This window comes from Anomaloglossus baeobatrachus (genome assembly GCF_048569485.1).
Source record: "Anomaloglossus baeobatrachus isolate aAnoBae1 chromosome 5 unlocalized genomic scaffold, aAnoBae1.hap1 SUPER_5_unloc_14, whole genome shotgun sequence".
NCBI classification, from domain to species: Eukaryota; Metazoa; Chordata; class Amphibia; order Anura; family Aromobatidae; genus Anomaloglossus; species Anomaloglossus baeobatrachus.
The window spans coordinates 222,355-235,960 of NW_027441789.1; the positions used below are offsets into that span (position 1 = coordinate 222,355).

The 13,606-nt window shown below is 50.6% G+C and overlaps 1 protein-coding gene across 1 annotated transcript in view; it reads right to left on the reverse strand.

Moving 5' to 3' along the window:
- The window catches only part of LOC142258858 (uncharacterized), a 43,129-nt gene extending 37,012 nt beyond the window's left edge, over positions 1-6,117 (reverse strand). The window contains 1 exon segment of the mRNA XM_075331431.1: positions 6,100-6,117. Coding sequence (XP_075187546.1) covers positions 6,100-6,117 — 18 coding nt within the window.
- Positions 6,118-13,606: the final 7,489 nt, after the last annotated feature.

Consider the following 13,606-nt stretch of genomic DNA (forward strand, 5'->3'; position numbering starts at 1 on the left):
TGCAAGTTTCAAACTTTTAATTTTTATGCCCATAAACCGGAGAGTTATGTCACACAAAATAGTTAATAAATAACATTTCCCACTTGTCTACTTTAGATCAGCGCAATTTTTGAAACAAAATTTTTTGGGGTTAGGAAGTTATAAGGGTTCAAAGTTCATCAGCAATTTCCCATTTTTTCAACAAAATTTACAAAACCAATTTTTTAGGGACCACATCCCATTTGATGTGACTTTGAGAGGCCTGGGTGACAGAAAATACCCAAAAGTGACACCATTCTAAAACCTGCACCCCTCAAGGTACTCAAAACCACATTCAAGAAGTTTATTAACCCTTCAGGTGCTTCACAGGAACTAAAGTAATATGGAATGAAAAAAATAAAAATTAACATTTTACCTAAAAATATTACTTTAGCACTAATTTTCTTACTTTTTCAAGAGGTAACACCAAAAATTGGAGCTCACACTTTGTTACCCACTTTCTTATGAGCGCGCCGATACCCCACATGTGGTCAGAAACCTTTGTTTGGGTAAATGGGAGAGCTCAGAATGAAAGGAGCAATATTTGAATTTTGGAAAGCAAAGTTGGCTGAAACAGATTGCGGGCACCATGTTGCTTTTACAGATCCCCTAAGGTACCTAAACAGCAGGAACCCCCCTCAAGTGACCCCATTTTGGAAACTAGACCCCTTAAGGCTTCTATCGAGGGGTATACTGAGCATTTTGGACCCACAGGTACTTCACAGATTTTGATAACGTTACTTTGTCATATTGAAAATTGTAATTTTTTTCTCAAAAATGTTGCTTTAGCATCAATTCTCTCACTTTTTCAAGAGGTAATTCCAAAAATTTGACCCAAATGTTTGTTACCCACTTTTTTATGAGCGCGGTGATACCTCACATGTTGTCTGAAACCTTTGTTTGGACAAATGCGAGGGCTTGGAACGAAAGGAGCAATATTTGAATTTTGGAAAGGAAATTTGGCTGAAAAAGATTGCGGGCACCATGTTGCATTTGGAGGACCCCTAAGGTACGTAAACAGCAAAAAACCACCACAAGTGACCCCATATTGGAAACTAGGCCTCTCAAGGAATTTATCTAGATGTTTGGTGAGTACCCTGAACCCCCAGGTGCTTCACAGAAGTTTATAACGTTGAGCCATGAAAATAAAAAAATAAAATTTTACCACAAAATTGTTACTTCAACCAGGTAGCTTTTTTTTCACAAGGGTAACAGGAAAAAAATCACCATGAAATGTATTCTGCAATTTCTCCTGAATTTGGTGATATCTTATATGTGGTGGAAATCAACTGTTTGGGCACACGGCAGGTCTTGGAAGGGAAGGAGTGCAATTTGACTGAACATTTGGCTGGAATAATTAGTGGACGCTATGTCGCATTTGGAAAGCCCCTAAAGTGCCTAAACAGTGGAGGCCCCCCACAAGTGACCCCATTCTGGAATCAAGAAACCTCAAGGCTTTTATCTAGGTGTATATTGAACATTTTGAATCCACAAATACTTCACAGAATTTGATAAGCTTAGGTTGCCATATTGAAAATTTTCATTTTTTTCACAAAAATGTTTCTTTAGCATCACATTTCTCACTTTTTCAAGAGGCAACAACAAAACGTGGACCCCACAGGTTGTTATCCAATTTCTTGTGATCGCAGGGATACCCCATATGTGGCCAAAAACCTCTGTTTGGATATATGGCAGGGCTTGGAATGGAAGGAGCACCATTTTAATTTTGGAAAAGTTTAAATAAATTGCGCGCACCCTGTCACATTGGCAGGGCCTGTTGGGTACCTATACATTAGAAACCCCCCACAAGTGACTCCATTTTGGAAACTGGACCCCTCAAGGATTTTATTAAGGAGTATAGTAAGCATTTTGAATCCACAGGTACTTCACAAAAATGTTGCTGTAGCAACAAATTTCTCTCTTTTAGGCTATGTGGCCATGATCCAGCGACACGGCGTCCAGTACACAGTGTCAGCCTTCCTACAGAGATGTGAGTGTTGTCCACGGGAGAACGCAGCTGCCCATGCCCACGATTTGGGTTCAGGCTGCTGTGGAGCTCTATGCTACCTGCAGAGCACACTCATCTCCGCAGCATAAATTGACATGCTGAGGCTCGGGAAGCTGCGCCACAGGTCGGTTTATGCTGCGGAGAAAAGAAGCACAGTGGGCACGGGATTTCTAAAAATCCTTCAACTGTGCTTCTACTGCACAACGCAGCGTTATGGACGCAAGGAACACACTCTGCGCCCAAAACGCTGCAAACCCTGGTTGTGGGCACATAGCCTAAAATGCTACAATGGATGAATGGATAGATGTCAAACATATATAACGTCCCACCCCCCTGCATATTCTAAGCTGGCGCCCTTTAGTGCCTTTCATGTGGCACTAAAGGGTGCCTAGCCTTGTATTTAGCCCAAAAAGAAAAAAAAATAATTAAAATAAATGACGTGGGGTCCCCCCTCTTTTTGGTAGCCAGCTAGGGTAAAGCAGACAGCTGTAGCCTGCAAACCAGAGCTGACAGCTTCATCTTGTCTGGTGATCAATTTGGAGGGCTCCCCAAGCTGTTTTTTTTTTTAATTATTTATAAATAAATAATTAAAAAAAAAAAACAAACATAGGGTCCCCCCAAATTAGATCACCAGCCAAGGTGAAGCTGACAGCTGGGGTCTGGTATTCTCAGGGTGGGAAGAGCCATGGTTATTGGACTCTTCCCAGCCTAAAAATAGCAGGCCGCAGCCGCCCCAGAAGTGGCGCATCCATTAGATGCGCCAATTCTGGCGCTTCGCCCCAGCTCATCCCGCGCCCTGGTGCGTTGGCAAACGGGGTAATAAATGGGGTTGATACCAGATGTGTAATGTCACCTGGCATCAAGCCCAGCAATTAGTTATGTCACGGCATCTATCAGATACCCGACATAACTAATTTACAGTAATAAAAAAAAAAATTGACAACAAAAAAAAATTTATTTGAAAAAACACTCCCCAAAACATTCCCTGATTGACCAATTTATTGAAAAGAAAAGAAAAAAAAAATCCGCTGTAATCCATTTGGACGTCCCACGTCGCCTCTGGACCTTCTAGAATATGGGGGACACGTTCAGGGAACGTATCCCCCATTTTCTAGGAGGGCAGACCCTCCATTTGAGGAGAGTGGGTGCAAAATATCTGCACCCACCCTCCCCGGGTCACAGGTGGACAGTGCCGAGCAGCAGCCAGCGTCCTGAACACAGGAAGCTGTCAGCTGCTCTGCACATGTGACCGGCGTCTGCTGTGAAGGAGCCGGAGGAGGGGGCCGCGGGGGATCAGCGCTCCGACAGGTATGTATGACACCGGGGAACACCGGGGGGGATAGGGGGGGACCCGGCAGGGCCTGGGGAGCAGGTTTCTGTCGCATGTGTTATGGCACATGCGACAGAAACCATAGGAAAGGGGGAAATGCGGCCGGCGCGCTGCTGTGCTCGCCGGTGTGCGCGGCCATCTTGGATTTTCGGGAGGCGGTTGGGGGTCGGGGGGGTCACTTTGGGGATACCGAGGGGACCGGAGGGAACCGGGAAAAAGATTTATCTCCCATCTGACATGTTTGATCATGCCAGATGGGAGATAAATGATTTTTTACCGGCGCGGTCATTTACTGTAACCTGATCATCGGTATACGGTGTATACCGGTCATCAGGTGAGCGGGAACCGGAAAAAACGGCCAGAATCATGATCTCCAGGGTCTCAGCTACCCCCGGCAGCTGAGACCCCGGAAATTTTCTGACTCTGGGGGGCGCTAGACCCTTTTTTCCGACCGCCGTTAAAAAGCGGCGGTTTGGAAGAAGTACCCTAATTTGTCGCCGTTAAAAGGCGTATCGGCGGTCGTTAAGGGGTTAAATATATCACATTAAAATAAAAAGCTCAGAGGGGCGGAGCTAGCCGATGGCGTGCTGAGACGCTGGAAGACGGAGCTCCCACACACCCGCGGTGAATTCTCACACTTCAAAGGCACTCACCGGGTCCAGGATCAGTAATGGCACGCAGGAGAGGACGGGCGACGGGTGTACAGACTCCAGAGGGTGAAGGTACAGATATCGCCCGCTTTTTCGGGACCTCAGCCTCCCAGCCTGACACCGCTGCTCTCTCCAAAATGGCGCCGGCAGACACTGAGGCAGGAGGTAACGCTCAGCAAACATGCAGCGGAGCAACCTCACTGCCTCCTCACATAAGGGGTGCTTCACACACAGTGAGATCGCTGCTGAGATCACTGCTGAGTCACGGTTTTTGTGACGCAGCAGCAATCTCGCTGTGTGTGACACTGAGCAGCGATCTGACCCCTGCTGTGAGATCGCTGCTCGTTACACACAGCCCTGGTTCATTTTTTTATTGTTGCTCTCCCGCTGTGACGCACAGATCGCTGTGTGTGACAACGAGAGAGCGACGAAATGAAGCGAGCAGAGAGCAGGAGCCGGCATCTGGCAGCTGTGGTAAGCTGTAACCAGGGTAAACATCTGGTAACCAAGGTGGTTACCCGATATATACCTTCGTTACCAGCCTCCGCCGCTCTCACGCTGCCTGTGCTGCCGGCTCCTGCTCTCTGCACATGTAGCTGCAGTACACATCGGGTTAATTAACCCGATGTGTACTGTAGCTAGGAGAGCAGGGAGCCAGCGCTAAGCAGTGTGCGCGGCTCCCTGCTCTCTGCACATGTAGCGACGTTATGATCGCTGCTGCGTCGCTGTGTTTGACAGCTAAGCAGCGATCATAACAGCGACATACAAGGTCGCTGTTGCGTCACAGAAAATGGTGACGTAACAGCAACGTCGTTGTCGCTGTCGCTATGTGTGAACCCAGCTAAACAGCAGCCAGCTCAGCCATAAGCATAGATAAAGCACAGCAGGACACCACAGAAGGGAGTGTTGAAAACCCCCTGTCCCAGCCACAAAAGCGACTCCCAAATGAGCTGCAGGCAGAGCAGGGCCCCAGCTCTGTGATACAGCAGACCCCAGCAGCCATGGGAAGCAGATCTGTGACACCCGGAGAGGAGCCTGTAATAGCACAACAACAGCACTCATCACCTAAAGAACAAAGACCCCCCACCTCCAACACCTCCACCCGCAGAAACAAGGGAGAGAAGAATAAATCAGACCAGACACAGGAACAAGAAGAAGATTGGGATTGGAAAGCACATATCAGATCACTTCCAACCAGGCAAGAAATGGACTCTTTGCTGGGGAAATTGAGGGAATCCCATAAGCAAGATATGACCTCTATACAATCAGAGATCAAACAAATTGGCCAGCGTGTAGCAGCTACAGAAGAGGTACAGGAACAGATATTTTCCCATATGGAATCACATCAACAAGTCCTATCAGAGCATACGGCCCAGATACAGGACATTCTGACCCACTTAGACGATATTGAAAATCGGCATCGCCATAATAACTTGAGGATCAGAGGCCTCACAGAACCGGTACCACCACAGCTGGATGAATGGGCACAAAAATTCTTTGCCCGTCTCCTCCAACGCGACCCAGAACAACGCATAGAACTGGACCGCATCCACAGATCCCTAGGCCCCAAATCTCCTGATCAGGCCAGACCAAGAGATGTGATATGTCGGGTCCACTTCTATAAAGATAAGGAGGCCATACTACAAAGATGCAGAGAGAAAAGAGCAGGTACATATAAAGGGACACCTCTGATTGTCCTACCAGACCTAACACGGAGGACACTGCAACTACGCAAGGCCTTATGACAACTACTCCAATCCCTCAAAGATAAGGATGTTCCATATCGCTGGGGATATCCGTTCCACCTCACAGCAAAGAAAAATGGGAAGTCGGCGGTTTTACGGTCCTTGGGAGACCTCCCCAACTTCCTAGGGACTTTTGAACTGCCTATGATCAGCCTGCCAGATTGGCCAACCCCGGGAGGCCCTGCACCCTTACCACCAAGAGAGCATTGGTGACAAGTCCCCACCAGAAGGGGTGGAGGATTCCCCCGGGATATACACCGTGAACATCGCTGACCATCCAAAGAAAAGGAGAAAACTTCTTGGAAAACCAGGAGGCGAGATATAAATTGATTGTATTGGACTGTTTACCTGGTCATAGAGCGTCATGTATCAGTATCCTCTCTCCTCATGCTTACTTTCCTACTCCCCCCTCTTTTTTTTTTTTCTTTTCTCTCTCTCTCTCCCTACTCCCCTCCACTCACCCCCTCTCCCTATCCCTCTTCCTTCGTATCACTCCCACCTTGCGTCTTCCTCTTCACACACCTTCCAAGAGCGCACTACTTCCTACAAACTAACTCAACTCAACCCATCTTCCCCTCCCCTGCACACATACTTACGAAGGACACATGCCCTACACTATTTTCTACCCCCTTCCTATCACCCCCTCTTAGTCATGCTCTCTACATACACCCCTCCATACACCTCCTACACTCCGTCCTCCCACTTCCCCCCACGTCCTCACCCCTGGTCCTTTGCCCTACACCACTTCATATTTTTATTTATTTTTTTTATTTTTTATTGTCTCAATCTTTTGCTCCACCCCCTCCCTCTCCTTTCCTCATTCTTTACATCTGGATCTGATACTGAGCTCTGGTTTAATGGCATTTTATATTGAGTTGATAGCCTCGTGTTCTCTTCCTAATGTGCGATCCATACCCAAAACCCACCAAGTAATTGGGGGTATGGGGGAGGGGAATGGAAAAGTGATTAATCACTATTAGACTGCATACGTTGATTGTCATTCATATTACTTGTGGGGGTTCGCCGCGGAGGGGGAGTTCCTGAGAGACCGTAGGCTTTCCCGCACCTCTATTAGGGACGTGGCAGAGTGCCATGTAAGGGGTGGGCAGACCCCTTACAAGGAGGCGCAGTTTCCCCCTGAAAACTGTTAATGTTGATGTGATTTAATAAAGATGTTTTATTCTGTTTTAGTGGGTTTCCCCTAGTGGCCGGGTGGGACGGCTGTCCCCACAGCAACAGTGTAGGAGCAAGGTGGAGCCGGCAGCAGAAGGGGGAGGGAGAAAAGGGGTTGTTAAGGAAAAGTTAGAGTCTGAGGCAGTTGAGTACGGGACGGGAGAGAAGAAGCAGAAGGGGCAGAGTGTGGGAGCTGGGTGAACAGGAAAGCGAGAGAAAAGAAGAGAAGAAGTGTCCTCAAGTGTGAAGCAGTATTGGTGTGGGTCCAGTCTGTGTTAGCCGAAGTGGGAGCCAGGTGAAGTGGAGTAGCCGGGCACATCCCCACTAGAGGAGACATCCAGAGAAGGTTTTCCCCAGCCGAAAGTTGTGACATCATCTGAGTATTGCCTCTGTCATGAAGAAGTGTACAATAAACATGCCTGCTGGTTCAATTGATCCACGTCTATCAAGTGTTTGTATCTCTGACGGCGACATCTGCACCACCACACTCTGCCCCACCAAGACATCTCCTGTCCAAAAAGTGACGGCGGAGCCAGGGGTAAGTCTGCTAGAAAAAGGGGCCACGACTACAACCCCCGAGACACCCCTGGCACCCCATTACATGTGGCGTAGTCGGCAGGATCCGGATTATATGCAAGGGGTCCCGATCCAAGAAGATGGAGACCAAGTGGTGCCTAGGGCACAGGATCCGGATTATTGGCGAAGGGTCCCGATTCCATGGTGGGAAGAACAAGTGGTGCCTAAGGCGTTGGACCGGGCACAAGATGGCGGCAATATGGCCGCCGTCTTCATGAACACAGTGAGCGCGCGAAGAATTGGCGCCAAAAGTAGAGCCTGGGGCTGGCCGGTGAAGAAAAAGAAGTGCGGAGTGCGCCGCTCAAAGAGGGGAGGTGCTGGCCCCAGGATGCTGATGAAGATATGTGAAGTAGGCGGCGTTACAGGAAAAAAGAAGAGCCGCCTTGGCCGGGTCGATGTGATGTGCGAGACTGGGGGTGGAGTATACCCAAGAGCGGGAAAAGACGGCCCGCCTCCACCTTCTCCAGCATCTCTACTGTCCCCGGCGCTATTGCAAGAAACGCCAACGCAGAGACTGACTCCGAGCAAAATGGAGACTCCGAGAAAACAGCATGCTGCAGTGGGCGCACTGGTAGGAACCAGCTTGGGCAGAGGACGCCCGAAGCAGACTGCGGACGCAGAAGGACTTGCCCTTGCTTTACCGGCTGTGCCAGAAGGACCGGAGCGGCCCACAAAAGTAACCTAGGTCACTACCTGGGATGCCGCGACCGGTGAGACCTCGACTGAAGTCCGGGCCACCTATAAGGCACAGCTACATCCGGGAAACAAAGTCCTGGGAACTCCACACCAGTGTCCGGAGGTATTCCCGCCAGTCGAGGTGGGATCTCCAACCCACGCAGCAGTTCCGGCCCCGGAAGAGCGACATGCCCGGGAGCTAGAAGAGGACGAGTGGGGATTCTTTTGGGAGCCGGTGAAGCCGACGCCCTTGACTCAGCGAAAGTCCCCATCGCCTGAACCCGATCCGGTGCAGGAGAGATTACTGGCCGAGACCGTGGCCCGCGAAATGATGGCTGGTCCCCTTAGCGACGAGTTTGAACGGCAGTGCACTGTCGGCATCGTAGTTAAATTTAACCAGAAGGAGGGCTATGGATTCATTGAGGATGAAGAGACCGGTGACCATTTCTTCTACAACCGGGTAAACCTGGACACTGAGGGCTTACCACAACGCCTTCATACCTTGTACCCGGGAGAAAAAGTGAAATTCCGGAGAGAAGTGGGATGCCGGGGCCTATTTGCAGTAGGGGTGACCCGGATGCCCACTACACAAAAGGCCGCGCAGTGGCAGCAGGAAATCGAATGGGAAGAGTGCCAATACCGGAGGCGTACCCAACAGCTACCGGTACTAGCTGAGATTTCCCGGCCGAGAAGCACACTGGCGGTATCGCCCGAAGTCATGACAGGACTGAGTGCTGACCCGGAGAAGGGGACCCCGGCGGTGTTGGAAATTCACCAGAGCCTGGTCACACACCCGGTGATCGTCGTGGGCAGCCCACAGTCGTCCCGTTCAGCGACCCCGTCACCCCCGTCGGGGGTTGAAGAGGAAAAACCGGAGACGGAGGCGCCAGAACCACCAGTCAACTACGAACCATTCCGGAGATTGCGCCGCTTGCCAGGTCAGTCTCTTTCTGATTACGTGAGGGCTCAGCAGGCCGAATGGCAGCGCGCTCACCATCCCGGGTGACCCGTAGTGACCGGAGGTGATGGACATGTTCGTGTTAAATACCGGCATTGTTGAAGAGCCGGAAAAGTTCTACTGTTTACAACCTGTTCAAGCTGCTGAGCCCGGAAGGAGCCTGACGCTGGACTGAGCCAGGGACTCCCTCCGTGTTGTTAAAGAAGACTTTGCTGTTTTTGTGTTCCTGCCTTCTAAGACCGGGAGTGCTGCAAAAGCCTCCGGGCAGAAGACCTGCAAAGACCGGGAGTGCCTGCTGAAGGCCTCCGGGCACACTATCTACTAAGACCGGGAGCTCCCAGGAGGGACTCCGGGCGACCGGACTTGTGCGCCCCTTGCGTGTGCCTTGATGTGGACATGTTTATAGTTTTATAAAAATGATTTTGCTGCTAACTTGTGTTTTTAGGGTCGTGCCTTGCCGGGAGGCTAAGGCTTAAAGAGGGGAGGAATGTAAGGGGTGGGCAGACCCCTTACCAGGAGGCGCAGTTTCCCCCTGAAAACTGTTAATGTAGATGTGATTTAATAAAGATGTTTTATTCTGTTTTAGTGGGTTTCCCCTAGTGGCCGGGTGGGACGGCTGTCCCCACAGCAACAGTGTAGGAGCAAGGTGGAGCCGGCAGCAGAAGGGGGAGGGAGAAAAGGGGTTGTTAAGGAAAAGTTAGAGTCTGAGGCAGTTGAGTACGGGACGGGAGAGAAGAAGCAGAAGGGGCAGAGTGTGGGAGCTGGGTGAACAGGAAAGCGAGAGAAAAGAAGAGAAAAAGTGTCCTCAAGTGTGAAGCAGTATTGGTGTGGGTCCAGTCTGTGTTAGCCGAAGTGGGAGCCAGGTGAAGTGGAGTAGCCGGGCACATCCCCACTAGAGGAGACATCCAGAGAAGGTTTTCCCCAGCCGAACGTTGTGACATCATCTGAGTATTGCCTCTGTCATGAAGAAGTGTACAATAAACATGCCTGCTGGTTCAATTGATCCACGTCTATCAAGTGTTTGTATCTCTGACGGCGACATCTGCACCACCACACTCTGCCCCACCAAGACATCTCCTGTCCAAAAAGTGACGGCGGAGCCAGGGGTAAGTCTGCTAGAAAAAGAGGCCACGACTACAACCCCCGAGACACCCCTGGCACCCCCTTACAGCCATATTAGACAATAGTCTACCAGTAGATACCCAAGATCAGTAGGCACCCTAGTCCTACTTAGCTTATCTAATTTCACTTTTCACCACTATCTTATCTCTGCTCTTTCTCTTCTCTCCTTGGTTTTCCCTATACCCTGCCTACCCTTTTCTGTGATGTTGCACCTCACCTTTTGCACTTACAATACTAAAGGCTTAAATAAACCCAAAAAGAGAAGTCAGATCCTATATCGCCTGCACAGGAAGGGAGTTAAAATAGCCCTATTTCAAGAGACACACTTCATAGCCTCCAACACTCCCAACTGTAAAACCAAGAATTACCCGACATGGTTCCATGGCCCACACCCCAACAAGAAGGCATGTGGGGTTTCCATTGCTTTTCACAAGACATTCCAGCCAACAGTTCTCGACATGCTCACTAGCCCGGAGGGACGCTGGCTATTTCTTAAAATATCTTTCCTGAATAATACTTATACAATCGCTAACATCTATTTCCCAAATCAGGACCAGGTATCCTTTGGAGTGGAGACTCTGGAGAAGTTGGCAGAGTTTGCGGGTGGCACCTGTATCATCTTGGGAGGAGACTTCAACCTTGTGCTGGATCCAGCCATGAATTCGTCCTCTGGTAGGTCTGCAATCCCCTCCTCGGCACTACGCAGATTAAAACGAGAACTAACATCCCTAGTCGATCTTTGGAGGGTCTTACATCCCGGAGTCAGAGACTACAGTTTTCATTCCACAGTTCATAATAGCTACACCAGATTAGACAACATTTTCATATCCCACGACCTGCTAGACAAATCCCCGGTTTGTTCAATGGATGTTTTTATCTGGTCGGACCACGCACCAGTATATGGGGAAATTGGGGTGAGAGATATGGGGGGGTGGGACACACATGGAGACTGAACGATAACCTGCTCAAGAATGAGCAATGCCTGGAAGATACTCATAAAACCATTGCAAACTTCAAAATAGATCATATGGCGGATCCCACACCTGCCCCGGTCAAATGGGAAGCGTTGAAATGTATGATCAAGGGGGTCTGCATATCCCATGGATCCAGAATTAAAAAAGAAAGTGCAAGGGAACTAAAAGAACTGTTATCACAATTAGGCCATAAAGAAACGATAAACAAAACCAAATCCAGTGACACCCTTAAAGGGGTGGTTCACCCATTTTTTTTATTTTCTGTAGGAGTTATACTTACCTTTCTAGGCGTCTTCTCCATTGGCTTGTGTTTCCAGTTCTGGCACTGAGCGGCGCTATGCTGCACGCTGAGTGCCGGTCACATGACCTCCTGGAGCTGTGGCCGCCAGCATCCTCTGACGTCCCGGCATTTCCGGGCTCTCAAACTGGACGGGTACGTCACAGGATGCCGGCGCCACTCAGATTGAGTGACAGGGCTGTGGGCGGTAACTACCGCACGTCACAGCTCAGCATCGAGGGGAGGATCCGGAGGACGTCAGTGTGGAGCCGGCTAATGGTGAGGCACGGGGCGCCAGTGTGCAGTACAGGGGGGGGTTCTTCAGCTGAATCCCCCCCTGCACGTAAGTATGTGATCACACTGTCCACCCGCCCGCTCTGCTGCGATGTCAGGAGAGCGGCCGGTGTCGGGCAGTGTGATCTTCTGCTCCTCCCAGCAGCAAGACACTGACAGGCATGTCACCGCTGTGCTCTGCCATCTGTCCTGCTGCATGGGACCAACTGTCTGCACTCTGTCACCTGCACCACAAGTCACAGAGTGGAGACAGTTGGTGACAGAGCACCTCTGCCCCCCCCCGTTCTTTCCCCACTCTCTTCTTCCCCCCCTCTCTCTTCTCCCCCCCCCTATCTTTTCTCCCCCCCTCTCTTCTCCCCCCCTCTCTCTCCCCCCCCTATCTTTTCTCCCCCCCTCTCTTCTCCCCCCCTCTCTCTCCCCCCTCTCTCTTCTCCCCCCCTTCTCTTCTCCCCCCTCTCTTCCCCCCCTCTCTTCTCCCCCCTCTCTCTTCTCCCCCCCTCTCTTCTCCCCCCCTCTCTTCTCCCCCCTCTCTCTCTTCTCCCCCCTCTCTCTCTTCTCCCCCCTCTCTCTCTTCTTCCCCCCCTCTCTCTTCTCCCGCCCTCTCACCCCCCCTCTCTTCTCCCCCCCCTCTCTTCCCCCCCTCTCTCTCTTCTCCCCCCCTCTCTTTTCTCCCCCTCTTTTCTCCCCCCCTCTCTCTCTTCTCCCCCCCTCTCTCTTCTCCCCCTCTCTCTTTTCTCCCCCCCTCTCTCTACCCCCCTCTCTTCTTCCCCCCTCTCTCTTCTCCCCCCCTCTCTCTCTTCACCCCCCCCTCTCTCTTCTCCCCCCCTCTCTCTTCTCCCCCCCCCTCTCTTCTCCCCCCCTCTCTCTCTTCTCCCCCCACTCGCTCTCTTCTCCCCCCCGCTCGCTCTCTTCTCCCCCCTCCGCTCGCTCTCTTCTCCCCCCCGCTCGCTCTCTTCTCCCCCCCTGCTCGCTCTCTTTTCCTCCCCCCCCCCCCGCTCTCTCTTTTTCCTCCCCCCCCCCCCGCTCGCTCTTTTTCCTCGCTCTCTCCTGGCATGGTCAGTACAGAAATCTCTCCATCGTGGAGGGGTGAGAGGGAGTAATAAACATGGAGTCCCTACTGTGTCTGTGTATTTATTTCTAATAAAGTATTTTTCTCTGTGTGATGTCTTTTTTTTTTTTAAACCCTTTGTTGGAGATTCTTAATGGCCAGGTTAAACTTGGCCTGACATTAAGAATCTCGGGCTTTATACCAGCTGGTAAAACATAGCTGGTATTAACCCCTTATTACCCAGCGTGCCACCTGCCACCAGGGCCACTGGAAGAGTTGGATACAGCGCCTGAAGATGGCGCTTCTATGAAAGCGCCATTTTCTGGGGCAGCTGTGGACTGCAATTCGCAGTGGGGGGCCCAGAAAGTTTGGGCACCCTGCACTGTGGATTCCAATCCCCAGCTGCCTAGTTGTACCTGGCTGGACTCAAAAATTTGGCGAAGCCCACATCATTTTTTTTTTTTTAATTATTTCATGAAATTCATGAAAAAAAAGGGCTTCTCTATATTTTTGGTTCCCAGCCGGGTACAACTAGGCAGCTGGGGGTTGGGGGCAGCCCGTAGCTGCCTGCTGTACCTGGCTAGCATACAAAAATATGGCGAAGCCCACGTCATTTTCTTAAAAACGTTTTCAGGGAAAAACCTTTATAAAAAAAAAGGCTTCCCTGCATTTCTATTGCCAGTGAAAGTAACACCAAGCAGCGGGGGCTAGCAGCCAGTAGCTGCTTTGGTTACCCTTAGCAATAGAAAATGCAGCGG